Source organism: Lonchura striata, chromosome 17 (genome assembly GCF_050655825.1).
Source record: "Lonchura striata isolate lonStrDom1 chromosome 17, ASM5065582v1, whole genome shotgun sequence".
Taxonomy (NCBI): domain Eukaryota; kingdom Metazoa; phylum Chordata; class Aves; order Passeriformes; family Estrildidae; genus Lonchura; species Lonchura striata.
In genome coordinates, this window is record NC_140719.1 from 10219734 (window position 1) to 10235433 (window position 15700).

At 39.7% G+C, this 15700-nt stretch overlaps 1 protein-coding gene and 1 long non-coding RNA gene across 2 annotated transcripts in view; both read right to left on the bottom strand.

The window, feature by feature from the left end:
• The window catches only part of MED27 (mediator complex subunit 27), an 84232-nt gene that overhangs the window by 46732 nt on the left and 21800 nt on the right, over positions 1-15700 (bottom strand). The window contains exon 3 of the mRNA XM_021543531.3: positions 4206-4336. Coding sequence (XP_021399206.1) covers positions 4206-4336 — 131 coding nt within the window. The remainder of the gene's footprint in view (positions 1-4205; positions 4337-15700) is intronic.
• On the bottom strand, positions 3512-4199 carry LOC146765885 (uncharacterized). The gene is made up of 2 exons (XR_014958785.1): positions 3927-4199; positions 3512-3840 (listed from the first exon to the last, which is right to left on the bottom strand). It is a non-coding gene; the product is annotated as an uncharacterized LOC146765885 (long non-coding RNA).

Sequence of the window (15700 nt, forward strand, 5' to 3'; positions counted from 1 at the left end):
TTTGCTCATTCATCCACAACAGTATCATGAGCAGCACTGTCTTTTCCTTTATTAAAAAAAAAAAAAAAAAAAAAAGTAATTTTGCTGGTGTGCTCCTAGCAATAGAGTACAAATTTACAGAGATTTTTACTCAATCTATTACAGTATTTTCACTGTCAAGTTAGGGCATACATCAGACCACAAGAGATTCACAAGACAAGTTGAAGAGCCTTAAAACAAAGCAAGTGGACTCTCTTTAACTCAAACCTCTCTGCTCATTGAGCCTGAAGTTGTCAAACAAGAACAAGATTTCCACTTGTTTATTGTTTATAGTGTACTTATTTCTCCAAAACCACAAAGTGACAACAAATGACCCTAAAAGGCACCATAAAGGGCAAGAGTCTCAGTACGTTCTGTGGTGATCAAGTTCTTGTTCTGGCAATTTTCTTCCAGACAGAGAAGACAGATGATCAATCTGGGAGCACTGAGAAAGCCCCACACAACAGAGCTATCAAAATCACAGGGTTTCCAACTGAGACCCCTAAAAATTCCCATTAAAACTGACTGACTCTTGTGTGTGCCACTGAACTGCACTGCATGAATACAGACAGCATCCTGGGCTTCCTCTTTTCTTCCTTCCCCAGCTCACAGTGGCTCACTGCTGTTGTTTTCCAGCTGGCCAGTGCCACACCACATTCCCTGGGATCCCAGCAGGGTGGTCCAGCAGCAGGAATCACCCTATGGACTCCCTGCACTCAGCACTCTCCAAGAGAATTCTGCTGCCTTAGGCTCTCAGAGACAACTTCCTGACTGCAAATCTGCTCCTGACATGTAGTGCCATGCCAAATAATACCAGATTAATTAACTGCACCAATTACTACATTTCAAGAAGGAAAGAAAAGCTACGCCATCATTTCCTATTGTCTTTATTTATCGATTCCCAAGCAGGAGCAGCCACCCTGGTTTTCAGCAGGGCTGAAAGACACAGACACTTCCCCAGGCACTGAGAGGAGCTGACAGCTCTCAGCACTTCAGCAAACACTGCCTTGAGATTCCTCAACAGAAGGGAGGAACAAGCAGCCAGATGAGAGGCATGTGAGGGAACGCATCCATTAGCACGTACAGGGAGATGTCTTGTTAATAGAAGACAGAAGGAGGGACAAAGCAGGCACAGAAAGCAGCCAGCAGTTAGTCATTTTCTCACACAGATCATTTGGCTGGGAATGAGACACACATCAATCCAGCCTTCCTTTCTGCGCTTTCAGAGCCAGGGAAAACCAAAACTGAAAAGCAAAACCCAACGCCAAAAGGCCTCTCTTCAAAACTGCTCAGCAGCCTTACAAATCCTCAAATAAACAGGGAGAAAATGCAGATTTTCTTCATAGCATTTGCATAGGGCAGAGAACTTCCCTTTTCAAAACCACTTTTGGATTCAAAATTGCTGTTGTTTCAGATATTTACTAGTGAAGAACTAGAGGCTCTCGCCTCCAAACCACAGCACAACGCAGAAGACAGCCTAAGGTTGGGGAGGAAAAAGTGTGAGGACCTACCAATAATCACTTTTGCCATCACCAAAACCCTTTCTCCAGCTCCTTCTATGAGCATAAAATAGGAAGAGATGGCTGAGCCTCCAAGACTGGCTTGGGTTTGCTTTGTTTGATTGATTTATTAAAAAAAAAAAAAAAAAGGCATTTTGGAGGGGGAAGAAGAAAAGCAGAGCAGGGATAGAGACTGAAGACTCAAATGAACAGTGAACTGAACAAAACTTGATTTTTCTGCTGTAGCACTCCTTTTATGAGACGAAATATCATTTAGGAATTTTTAGTTTGTGGAATACAACCCAAGTCTCACCCCAGCAGCACAGATCAAAGACCTGGATGAACAAGAAAACTGCTCAGCTTGCACCACTGCCATGGAGAACGTGAAGTGCAATAGCAAAAGTTACTCATGCAGTTTCTTCAAGAAACAGGACCATAAATAAACAGATAGTAACCTGCCCTCTAATAATACCTGTAACTCAAATACAGACATATTTACTAGTAAACCAGCCATGTGCAAAATCTGCATAAGAATAAACTGGTTTTAGGAGGTCCTCTGCCCAAATCATCACCTCTGATACCTCCTGAGCAAGTGTTTCCTGCGGCCCTTTGCTGGCAGAAAGGATTTACTGCAGTGTTGATATTCACTCCAACCTGCTCTCCTGAAATGACATTTTGGCATACAGCTGCTTTCAACTACTTCTGTTTAAGAAAAGCTCAAGATAATATAGCTGCTCTGAACAACATTTAATAAACACTTGACTCATTGTTACTCACCCCAATGACTTGTCACTGAACTTAATTTTAATAGCATACATCAAAGCAAAAATAGACCAAGAAATAGTTATCCCTTCCTTGATGAATTAATAAAGCTAAAAGAAAATCCTTGAATTGCCATGGGAATATTAGGATGCAGGATGTCCTTTCAAGGAGATCTGTAGTTTTGCAACTGGATATTTTCTTCTTTTGAATTTTATAAAGAATGAAGGAAAAAAAAAAAAACAACCAGCCCATGATTCATCACTATTTGCATGAAACTAACAAAATCAAGATATTAAAATCCATTTGTCACAGCTTTTTTTCTTTCTTTCTAAATACCTTTCATAAGCCTATTTCAATAAGTCTTTTCATAATCTGCTTCTGTCCTGTGCTGGAAACAAGATACTGAGCCCAACAGGTATTTGATTTGCCTTAATATCACTATTATTCTCTTAAGACACACTGAGATAGCAAAGAAGAACAAATATGGAAAGGTCAAAGAGAAGCCAGAGAGGAGGCAACCAGTGACAGATAAAGGGCCAGCTCAGCAGAAACACATTTCCCTGTGAATAATGCTGGAAGTGGTAATAAGATACTGAAACATAATTCAACTACTGCCTAAAGTTTAGCTACCACACCGAAATTTCACTCTATCTGCAGATCCTAGGTAAGTGCACCACTGAAGGAAAATCATCTACAGATAACAAGACATATAATACTTTTAAATCTATATATTATGTACCTCACATTAAGATTTATACAGCTGCAACTGTTAGGAGCACATTTTTCTATGCAAAAGTAGCTCTTTATACATACTTCTAGTAACTAGAGATGCTATGATTAAGAAACAAAACAAAAAACCACCAAAATACTTTAAGACTTCTGAAAAAACTGTGTCAACTGATATACCAAAATTCCAGTTTATAGACATGCTGGAGAAGGAAGCCCATTTGAAGCTCCAGATACCCCAAAAAAGAAGGAAGACTACAGCCAGTTTGTCACAAGATACCCCTGTTCCATCCCACATATCAGAGGAAGAACATCTGGTTTTCAAACTGCTGGGGCCCCCTTCAAACCATTCTCCTTTGGCTGACATATTGGTAAAACACAGCATTTTATGGATTCTTGAATTACCAGCACTTCAAAGTTAATATACAAGGGGACAGCTCTATAGACTCTGATTTTTTTTCACATTTCCTTTAAGAAAAAAAACCTCTAAACATTGACCTATGAAATCTGGTGACAACAGGGACTTTTATTATTGCAGCTATGAGGTTTTTGGTAGCACAGGGTTTATACATCAGTGACTCTTGTTTTGTGAAAAAATGCAGGCAGTTTCCACAAACTACAAGGATGTTCAGTACAATGAACAATTGCTTAGCACTTCATTTTCTACATAATAATCATTTTCTTACATGTAACTAAATATATTTCAGGTTTATTAATTTATAAGCTTAGTTGTGCACATCTCTGTGTTTCTGGCATCTCTACATACACGCTGCTTAAAGTGTTGATACTCTCTGTCCTCAAACAGTTTCTATGTGTCCTCATAATTGCTTGTCACCTGTAAAAGAGGTTTAGATCCGATGAAAAATTAACATATGGTGAACAGATGGACTTGGAACAGACGTTTGCCGAGAAAGTACTCACACCAAAGACTTTTTGGCTTCAGTCTTTTAGGACCTTCAGAAAAGTCCTGCTTGAAGCTCCAAGTCATAACAATCAGGTGAGCATCATTCCTCAATGCCAAGCTTGTGTTGCAAAAAAGTTTTTTAATGACCTGCTACAAAGAGAGCGTGTACGGAACAAAAATGCAAGCACAAGGTCGCTTATTGCAATGATTGAAAATTAAACCCAAAACCAAGGAAGTTAATAAGAAATATTCTACCTCCCTCACATGAAAACTCTTCCAAATATTCCATTACTTACTGAGGAGGCAGGACAAGAGTTGTTGGCTGGGCTTTTGGTCTGCGCTTTGCAGAGACTCCCATCTGGTTGGCCGAACGTTTCAGAGACTGCTGATTCAAAAGGCCAGATGCCAGCCCAGCATGGTACTGCAACTGGATAAGAAAAAAACATATATATATATATTAAAATACACACCACTGCAGTACTCTGTCTGTGTCAGACCTCTGCTACTTGTGGCACCTGAGTCGAATTACAGCCAGTCAGGAATACCAGTGGTATTTCAGATATATTGCTTGGTGGAAGACAATAGGGACAAAGCACATGAAAAAAGTCTGCTGTGAAATGGGTAGGAGGAAGAAGTTATGCATTAGGGCAAGTAAGATGATGACTCAAGGACTTCCTCTCAAGTCCAACTCTCTTGAAACTTGGGCTTGCTTTTAAACATTGAAACTGTTTCTCCTCTCTAGGGACTAAACATTCTCACTTTAGGAAGAAGATAAGAGGAAGACAGATGCAACCCTTTCACAATATAAACCATCTTTTTAGAAATAACACTCATCTTTTTCTTCTTAAACACAAAACCACAAAACATTTGCAAAGGAGTTTCTATCACTGTAAAGAAAAATCTTGTTTTTAAAATACCTGCTCACACATCTCCATAGCACTGCAGAACAATTCACATTCAGTAGCTTTCTCCTCAAAACTTCTCTTTTCCTTGCCAATAAAAGACAAATTTTTGAAGGACACAACATGAATCGGCAGGATTTTGAGTGCACTCCCACAGCTCTCAGCTTTAAGAACAGCTAGAGGGCTCTGCCTGTCCTGCAACCACCTCCAAGTGCAACAAGTTCTCCTCTGAACACTTTCAATTACATTCCGAGTTCCCCATTTTTGAACTGGAAGGGGGAGGAAGATTCGTTGTCAGACAAATGTGATTTCCTGCATCATTCCAGTACCTGGATCTATGTGTTCATTACATTGTCTGAAGATTTGTTCTGAAAAAGATGAATTGTTTCACACGTTAACTCCTCTAACCCTATAGTGTGCACATAAAAAATGGGTTATGGTCAGGAAAGTAGGATTTAAAAACGTTCAGAAAATGAAGTGGTCTTAGACCAAGCTGTTCTACAGGGGCTGAGTGAAAAGGAGGGAAGCAAAGTTTGGAATGTGTATTCAAAATCAGGAACAGGAGGGGAGCAATCCCCTGAGCCACTTTGAGATGTCCCTGCTCAGCACCTCCAGAAGGATTTCTAACAGGCTCCTGGCTCCCCTGGTGCTTTGCCACGTGAACTCAACTGTGCTCCACCAGAGAAGGGGGGGATTTTAGTGCCCCAACCAATGGATTTTGCTCAGATTTGTTTTTCTCTGACAGTTTTCTGAAATGAAAAAAAATCAATGAGAGCAATGGAGGGTCCATGTTTGAAAGGCAATGTTTCAGTGTCAGGGGCTTAGTTTTCAATCTTCACTACCTGAATGTGCAGGGAGTGCAATATGCAGGGAATTAAAAGCAAAGAGAGCTCTGGCAGAAGAGCCCATTGACTCCAGGAATATGTTTTTCGTTTTCCTTCCTGCATCTTTTCGTGCTGGTGACACCATCCACCAATGTGCCCTATGCAGGTGTTTCAGGTAAACAACATTATCTGGACACTTGCTCAGAAATGGAGGTAATCACTGGTACTAATCAGAGATGGATTATAAAGGCAACCTCTTAAAAACATTTCACAACCTCCCAGCTAGTGACATTTAGTAGTCAGGCATTAAAAAAAAAAAAAAACAAAAAACTATGAAAGGAATAAAAAAGAAATAGATTCTAAATCAAAATTTTATCCTTCAAGGCTGACTCCAAAGTGATTAAGTTATTTTTATTAATTATAAGTATTTCCTCTTAATCTTCCTTTGCTCTTAGGAATGCAGGTCCAACTGTCAAAACCTGTAAGGGCCATTAAATATTTACCAAACCATCTCTATAATGGGAGAAAAGGTCAAAGTTAATAAAACTGACAGGCAGCTTCTGTCCAGTTTGATTTATACATTATTAAAGCATCACACACTGTACTGCACAGAGTGCTCTCCTTTTTGGGGACAGGGGGTGTTCACTGAAGGGATCAGGAAATTGTTTCTTAATCATTTTTCTGAGGAGCAGAAGCAAAACTGAAAATAGTGCCAAGGCAAGACCACAGGTATCAGAACTATGGCCAGGAGATTCATGGTCTGATGGAAAATACGGTGCCATTCAGTTCCCTTCTCCTTTACAAAATAAACACCTTTTTCTGCCAGCATCAACCATGAGAGAAATGTCAGCTAAAAACACACCAACATCCCCCCCCCCCAGTTTTTTGCTTACTAACAAGAGAATGCCATTTCCAAACACATTCTCTCCACTTTAGGGAAAAGTGCTGAAATGCACTGTCAGAGGATGTTGTGGGTGCTAAAAGGCTCATGCAGGGAGGCTGAGATGAGCTCATGGGACACAAATACTTTTTGGGCTTAATGAACATACAGACACTACATGGAGCTCAATGAGTCCTGAATCCAGGGAATGCTGGTGCCTGCAAGAACATTGGGGAGAAGGTTGTGGGCACATGCTACAGATGGAGATGGACAGGGGGTGACAGAGCAGAGCTGTTGGGTTCCAGCACCTCTGGGTGGGGGCTGAGACCCCACAGCCAAAAATCACAGAATCGCTGATGGTCAAACCTGCCCTGCCCAGGGCATTGACAACAACATTCCCAACAACCTGTGCCCAGTCACACCAGCACAATGAACACCCACTGGAATGAGCACTGCTGCATTCCCAACAATGTTCCAAACAACCTCCCTGTGCTCCTGCCCAGTCACACCAGCACAATGGTGAATTTTCACTGGAATGAGCACTGCTGCATTCCCAACAATGTTCCCAACAACCTCCCTCTGCTCCTGCCCAGTCACACCAGCACAATGGTGAATTTTCACTGGAATGAGCACTGCTGCATTCCCAACAATGTTCACAACAACCTCCCTGTGCTCCTGCCCAGTCACACCAGCACAATGGTGAATTTTCACTGGAATGAGCACTGCTGCAGCACCACGCAGTCGTGCATATCATTCCCCTATCACCTGCAAAGGAATTCCCCATCACTACTGCAAGCATCCATGTTTTCCAGCTTTGGGGAATTCCACCTGTCTTGTGTGAGGCTAAGCTTTCCCTAATGAAATATTTTTCTGTATGATATCAATAAGATCGATCCATTTTCCCCAATACATGCAGATGAAACAGAAAATCTATTTCAGAAAACCAAGAAATCAAAACCAGCAACAACAAAAATCAATTTACAGCATTTAGCAGCCAGGAGATACCCCAGTGCCAACTTGTACAGGTTTATGATGAATCTCATGATAGCTGATATTTTTCTTAAAACTACAGTTTCAAGTAGATGTGTGAATTCTCAATTTTACAATCAAAAGTGAGTCTTCTTAGGAATGTAGGAAAGGTACTGAAAGTAACACTTCAATACATACAAAAGCTTTACACGAAGCTAAATAAAAACAGAACTTGGATTACTTTAAATTGGTTTTTTTAAGATTAATTATTTTTCTACGTTAATGGCCACATGGCTAGATTTTCTAGAACAAAATGCTATCACTAATATTTCACATTTTCAGCGTTCCTGAGTATATGAAAACTATATTCCTATATTAACATCTCTTAATCTTCCTCACTAAGGGAAAAGCATCAACAGTGAAAACACTTGGGAGTCACTTTTCTCACAGCTGTAATTGTAAGGAGGACAATTTCTTCATCTACATAAGATGTCTTTGGCTTTCACAGGAACTATTTAAACAAAACCAAGGTGTATTAAAGAATTACAGATCTGATTTAGAACTGAAAGCATTAATATTTTTAAAGAAGTTAACCCCATGACATCTTTTCCTTACTCTACCCCAGTGACTATTCTTACCAGAAATAAGGTAACACATCTTCTAAAACAATGAAAATAACCAAAAAGAACCTCCCCAATCCCCCCAAAAAATCCTGTCTTGTGCAGATATCTTTAAGATCTGGAGCAGACAGAAAACCTTTGCTACAGCCAGAAGCCTGCAGAAAAGGCCCCTTTGCTCAGCTGAAAAGCACTGACCATATTGTGACAGGTTTTAGTCTTAGCCTGTAGGGTTGCTTTGCAGTGAATGTTTTAAAACCACAAACATGGGCACAGTGCTCATTTAAAACTTTGAAAACTAAAGCTTCATCATTAGAATCAAGCTGGGTCTAGAGGTCTTTAGTTTACATAATTCATGGGCTGGAGATTTGGCATGTGCTGACTGCTGCCCAAACAAGTGAGTACACTGCACTTACTGACAAGGCCATCCAAAATTGCAAAAATTGGTTGAAAGAAGGTAAAAATCAGGGAAAAATTAGGAAAGAGCAATCACTTGGAGCATTAGCAACTGATCACATCAGCTACAGCTGCACATGACATTTACGTTTTGCCATTAATTAAAGCTTTCTAAGCACCAACACTTTAAAAAGTGAAATCAGAAAAATTATTTTCTTTGTAATCACATTACCCTATTACTCCTTCCATTCTCATGTAAATACTTAGTGATCATATATATAAACAGAAAACTGTTTTCTCAGATGCAGGTAACGTAAAGTTTATTTCTATTCCTTCAAGGAATGCCTTTTAGAGAGCAGATACTCACCCACTGTGGCATTTTCTGAGTTAGCTATAATCCTGGTGATGCACATTTGCCTCCTTTAGGATGCACAGTGCTCCACCCCTCATCATTAAACAACTTCTCCCTTGCAGATGAAAAGGGATTTGTTTATTATGATAAAACTCTACTGGCTCTTTTGAAAAGAGCAACGAGCAAGCAAGCAGGACACTCCCACAGTTTCATCTCTACAGACTAAAGTAGGCAAGAGAGAAATTATACTACCTTAATTGATATTTTTAAGCTTTTTTTAGATAATGAGGCCTGTTTGGAAATTCTCTTTTTCTCCGAACGACATTTGATCATTTTAGGACAGCTGAATTCTTGACTTGACCAAAACAGCATCAATAAGCCAAAAGGAGAGTCTCCAATTTCTTTACTCATTGGTTTTCCTCTTGTCAAGTTGGGTTGCAGGCTTTTCAATTAATTGAAAAACTAGACAAAGTGTCTTTGCTCTATTTTACTATTTAATTAGGACACTTTATTCTATTTTTTTTAAAGCACTTATGCCCCCCAAACACTTTCCAGTTTACAAGAATATTTAATCAAGAAACACCTATCCATGAGAGGAACAAAGGCTGCTCCCATGCCATTCTTTTTTAAATCCCTGTGGAAAAGTTATTACTCCTTTTGCCAACCACCCTGATCTGACTAAACTGTGACAATAATGAGCTCACACTTCTCTTAGGGTCCTCTCTCATGCCCAGGCTGTGAGATGCCAGGTCAATGAAGTGGAATATGGAGCAGGCTGGGAACATCAGCCCTGCACAGGGCTTCTCTCTTAGGCCTCTCTCCTCCCTCCCTCCCTGACCTAGGGAGCTCAAAAACAAGCTGAAATGGTTTTATTTATATATATATATATATATAATGACACAATAGTAGGAAATGCATTGATACACATCCCTGTTTCTTTTAAAGCCTTGTCTCTGCTACAGGTTTTATTCCATTGTCTCTGGATTCCTATTTTTGCTGAGAGTGCTGTTTAATTAGTGCCAGATTCAGGTCCTAAAGTCTGCTCTTCCCATACTTTTCTTTTGAAAACACAGAAGTTCTGCTGATGAATGTTCCCTCACTCCAATACTGCTTGCAAGTCTTTGGCTTTTAACCATGCAGAGATAGCAAATCTCATGGCTCTTTCTTCAAGGAATTGGTCAAAACTTCAGCATCTGCATCCTTGCTGCCAATAAAATGACCTGCACTGTTCAAAGTCTTTTCAAAAGCCACTACTCCTCCGCCACGTTTTTAAAAAAATGTTCAGTAATCAATTTAATAGTTACAGAAGTGAGATATTCTTGCTTTTTGGATAATTTCAACACAAAGGGACACTACACAGCCACCAGGCTGAATTTTAAAGGGATCTAGGGTTTGAAATGGATAAAGAGGCAGAATAATCATATTCTGGGGTTACAAGCTACTTTATGTACTCTTTAGAAGAATAACTGTATTTTATGCTTAAAATGTTTATACCTCCAGGTATTCTGAAGGGTTTGAACACACATATTTACTGAAATAACTAAATGAACTGGCATTTATTTCATTGTATATGCAGCTACAATATCAACACATAACAGAATTCCAAAAAGCAAAGTAGAATTATTACATTGTGTTCTGCATCTAAATGACAAAATAAAACCAGCTGCAGTAACAAACAGCAGCATTTTTAAGTAACCCTGAGCTGAAGGCAGGTGCGTGTTACAGAGGTTGTCCAGAATAGGTAAATGGTCTTTGTGTCACTCTGTGGGGTGTATTCACAATTTTGTGCTCCTTTAATGGACTTCATTAAAGTCTAAAGATCCAAGAAGGGCACATGATCAATATCTGACAGAAAATCCTAATTCCTTTTTGACAGAAGCATTATCTTCGTATAGGACAAATAATCTGAAGCAGGGGAAAGTCATCATTAAACTCCAAGATAAGGACACAATTAGTACCTTCCCCCAGAGCTCCGTGCTCCCTTGAACAGCCACCAGAACTCTGGAGACACTGCTCTCTTGCTAAAATTAGTGTTTTCTAAAGCCCTAGACTAAATCTTTGGTGTCAGGTGGCAGCTGTGTCAGTATGAAGAATGACCTGCTGCCTCTGTCACAGGGGGTGCTCAGGTGCTTAGACAAAAAATGGGGAAGATAAAGCTCAAATGGCAGAATAAAGGGCTGCAATCAGGTACAGAAACACTCCCCAAACTGTCCAGCACCATGCCATGATTTGCAGCTCTGAGGGTGGCCTTTACTGCTGCAAACAAAGCCCTTTACAGATAAATCAAGAAATTAATACTCCTCAATAAAATGTCTACGTGGTGCAGCTTATGTAAATCCAACCAGTACAGTGCACAATCAGACAAAGAGGAGACAGGCAGTCAAAGCAGAGATGAGGGAAATCCATTAGTGGGTAAGCAGTGGAACAGTAATGACAACACCCAGTACTTGTGCTGTTGATTAATTCTTTCCCTAACTCATTACATTTAATTATTTTAACTTCTCTTAAATGCCTTTCTTTAGCTTTGGTGACTTGCACAATAATTAAAATGCACAATATCTTTAGACTTTAGGCAGATACCCATACTGAGTGTCTGACCACAGCCCAGCTGAAGGTTTTCCTGTCAGCACAGGGAAACCTGGCTTTCCTGAAGGGGAAATGGGAAGATCACAACTCCACAGTCCATCCCAAGGCTCTGCCAAGCTACACCAGACATCACCACTCTCTTCTGCTCCAGGTGACCACCCCACTTCACCAGCAGAAGGGGCTGAAGGAATATTGCTTAAACTGAGCTGAAGTTGCCAAATTACGAGCTAATTCTTCCTTAAACAGTTACTTTTGCTAATATCTTTCTTTATATCCAGCAGGCATCCTGAAGCAAGGCTGCAGGGGATGCTGATTTCCAGCCCACCAGGGAGAAGCAATTAAAACTTGAAGCTGGAGACTTCTGGAACAGAATGCATGAGGGCTATTCCCCTGTAAGAACATTCCTACCATAGCTGCAGAATATTCGTGACCAGATTAATTTATCCACCTTTTCTAGACACTGTGAAGTAACCCACAGAAAATATTCATCCACAAATAAGAGCAAATCTTAAATGACAGGTCACTGTTACCACTAGTTTGAGTAAAAGGTTTTAACTCTCATCCTTCCCATATAACACCAGAGACTTTTACAGAGACAAATCCTGGAATCAGCACAGGTGTCTGGAACTTCTGAAAAATCAGATTAAAATGTATTTCAACTTAGACGTCCAAAAAATAAGTAAACATTTATAAAAGTCTTAGGCAAATGATTTCTTTAGACATCAAAGAGTTAAGTCATGAATGTTTTTGGGAATGCAAAAAGAATCTATCAGGTTTGATTGATAAAAGTGTAGCTTTTAACTAAGACTGAAAAAATGGAAGACTGGCAACATTCTTTCCCAGAATAATATGCTTCCTCTGCTTTTTTTCAGCATAGTGCACATAAATCAAAGAAATGTTAAAGAGGCCCATACATCACAAGCTGGCATTTCTAAACTATTTACAAAATCCGTAATAATCAAGAGGGTGGAAAACATAAAAGTGCGACCAGCAAAGTTCCTGAAAGAAAAAAGGTAGTTCTACCATCCCAGCAGGGTAAAGGTTGGAAACTCTTGATTGTAGACTTTAAAACCATTGAACCAAGACAATCCTGATAATGCAGACTGGCAAAAAGCAAACAGGATGGTGTTACCAGCCCAATTTGGTGACAGCTAGAGCAGAGCACTGAGTGCCACGTCCAGGGATGGTGACTTCACCTTCCTGGCCAGCCCTTTCCAATGCCCAAGCAGCCTTTCTGTGGAGAAATCCTTCCTCATGTCCAACCTGAACCTCCCTGGCAAATGCTCTAGGGAGGTTTGAAGTGCAAAAGCAGGGCTGACCTCACTGCAGACAGCCCCAGAAACAGCAGGAGCTCCAGGGCTGAGCTGTGTATCCATCACATCTTCACATCCCCACACCCATGCACACAGCAATTTCGACAGACAAGGTTTTCCTCAACAACTTTTACAGATGAGAATCTCATCTCCTCTTCTGAAAGGAAAGAAGTGGATTATGGAAAGTTTATGTGTCCATCTGTTGGAGATGTCACACTCTGATTAGAGAGTGCAAAAAGCACAGAGATGTTTTACAACCAAATCCCAAACTTACTGTAGTCTGAACAAGTGAAGAGCCATATGTTTTGCAAAAAAACACCTCTTTTGCTACACATTTTTTGCCACAGCACAAAGAGTAACAGTTCGAAAGCTGCTGTAATCTTTATTTCTGAAAATAGATCACATATTCTTACTCTCATCTGCTACACTCGGGTGAGTTACTGATAGGAAACCAGAAAAACAAGGAAATACTACTCTGGGAAATGCAAATAAAAGACATTCTGCACTGCAAGGAGAAACCTGCAGCTACAGAAAAGGGGCAGCTCAGAGAGCCCGGGATTGGGATGATGCACAACAGGTTTGGTGCAATGACACATGAAATTCTTTTACAGTTTTCTCTGTTGGAGACTTGCAGTGGGAGCATTTGAGATGAAGCTGGGGGACCTCAGAAATAACTTAAAGAGTAAAACAAATGGAATACACTTCATCCTATTTTCATGGGAGCTTATAATGATATTATAATTAACTCAATTACACCACAAGATTAATAGCCTTTAAAATGCTCCCAGTCATTCATTACAGGCCTAATTAAAATTCTCTTTTGGTGCTGAGCCAGCAAGAAATATGAAACTACTTACTAGCAACCATATAGAAATATATAAGGTATTACCTTTACTGTGCTGGTGTTTCCATGGTCACAATTCAGTGAGAAGTTTGGGTTTGGGTTGTTTGGGTTTTTTTAAATATCAAAAACAAGAAAAAAGGACAAGATCCACTTTAGAGGCTCCAACACCTGCAACAGCATATCAGCTCACTACAGCTAACCAGTTTATTTCTAGTTTTGCTGCAACACTTAAGGGCTTCTACAATAGCAGATGCCTTTCCTCCCACACATCAATTAATTTGCAAATGCGCTCAGGTTGTAGAAATAATGAAGTGCTGAATGCTTCTCTATTGACAAGTTTTGCTGTCAGGAGGTGGATGCTGTGGGCGAGGTGCTAAAATCCTCTGCTTCTCTCTGCATGCCAAAGGAAAGACACCACACGAAACTTGGACATGAAACTTGCACAACAGCTAACAGGGCACATCAATTACTTTATTTACGCCTCTCTCACTGGAACCAAAAGGAAGATATCCTCTCCAAAAGCTGTTTATTGTATTTATTTAGGGATTTATAACACACCGTTTTACAGGGAGGTGGGAGGTTTTGTGCTGACCCAAGAAACATTGTGTATTTGAGGAGAAAAGTAGTATTTTTCATGTATTTTTAGGTATGCTAAAAAAGTTACATTAAAATTAAGGTTACAAATGAACAATTCCGTAACTAGGAAATGCTTCATAATGCCTGTGCAATCTAAATCAGTCTGTCTGTGCTAAAGATTCAGACTTTCATTATGTGCTTCTTTCCAGACCTCAAATTACCACAGTCTGCAGGATCTCATGGATGAAGAGGCAGTTACTCAGCACCGTTTTCATGCACAGAATGTTATTTGCAGGATCTCACACAATGCCCACACTTCTCCTCTCAGATGCCTTCTACCATATTTTCCTGCTTTATCCTGCTTCTTTACAAATACTGTTAAATTTACCTTCACAATTCTTATTCCACTCATGCTGGGTGTGGATCTGAGGAATCTCAGATTTTTAAGAACACTAAATGTTTTTACTACATACTTACTATATTTGTAGTAGAGTTTCCATAGATAATGACTGCAGTCAGGTGCTGAGCAAGTCTTTGAAGCAGCCAGAGGAGGCTTTCAGCTAGGTCGTGGCAAGGTTGGAATCTCTATCCCCACTTCTATCACTTGAAATAAAGAATTAGTCTGGAACTATTAATTGTAACTTCCTGTCTGGACCAGCCACTAATTGGAAATAAAGCACATCCTGCCAGATATCCTCTGCAATCAAGTTAAAAAAAAATTAAAAGTTACTGAACTTTCAATTCCAAGCAAGGCAGGTCCCAGACTATTCCTCTCCAATTCTTCCCATGCTTAATTACCACAGGTGTTTAAACCATCCACACCTCAGCAGCAATCCAAATATGTTAAACTTTTCTTTTCAATTACTGATTTTTTTTTTTTGTTTGCTATAATGAAGAACCCTCTTACCCACTTTCCCCAACAAGTAGATGTTGGTAAAAAGCAGGTGACCCCTCTATTATCTTTTTTTTTCATGAGTGGAATAAATTGACTTGTTTAATCATACAAAAGGAGCACAGGAATCCAAATGCTTCTGGCTCAGTTCTCATAGATCTCAACTAAAAATCCCCATATTAATGAGCACTGGACAAATGGTAACTAGGTAGTTTTACAATTAAAATGATGCTTAAAACCATTTTCAAGTGTTAATAACTGAAAATGCTATTAGTAAAGGTACTAACAGGTAAGGAAATTTGCTGTTAAAAATAGATGATTTTCTGCTTTTTAAGATATGCAATTTTCAGGCTGACCTTGTTCCTTTTAAATTTTTATAGCATCTTCAGTTCCAATTTGAGATTTTCATATGGGGTAGGCAAACCTTCTTATGTTCTGTATTAAATGCAAGACACCTCCTTGGCATGATCTGCAATATTAATAATATAACAGTACCAATTTCAGGAGCAGCACTGTAGCATCAACACATGCATACCTACATGAATCAAAATTTAACCATGTACATCATGGAAATCTTTAATACATCACAAGAAAAAAGCAGTTCTAAGACAGCTCAAAGACAATTTGAGATCTCCCCTTT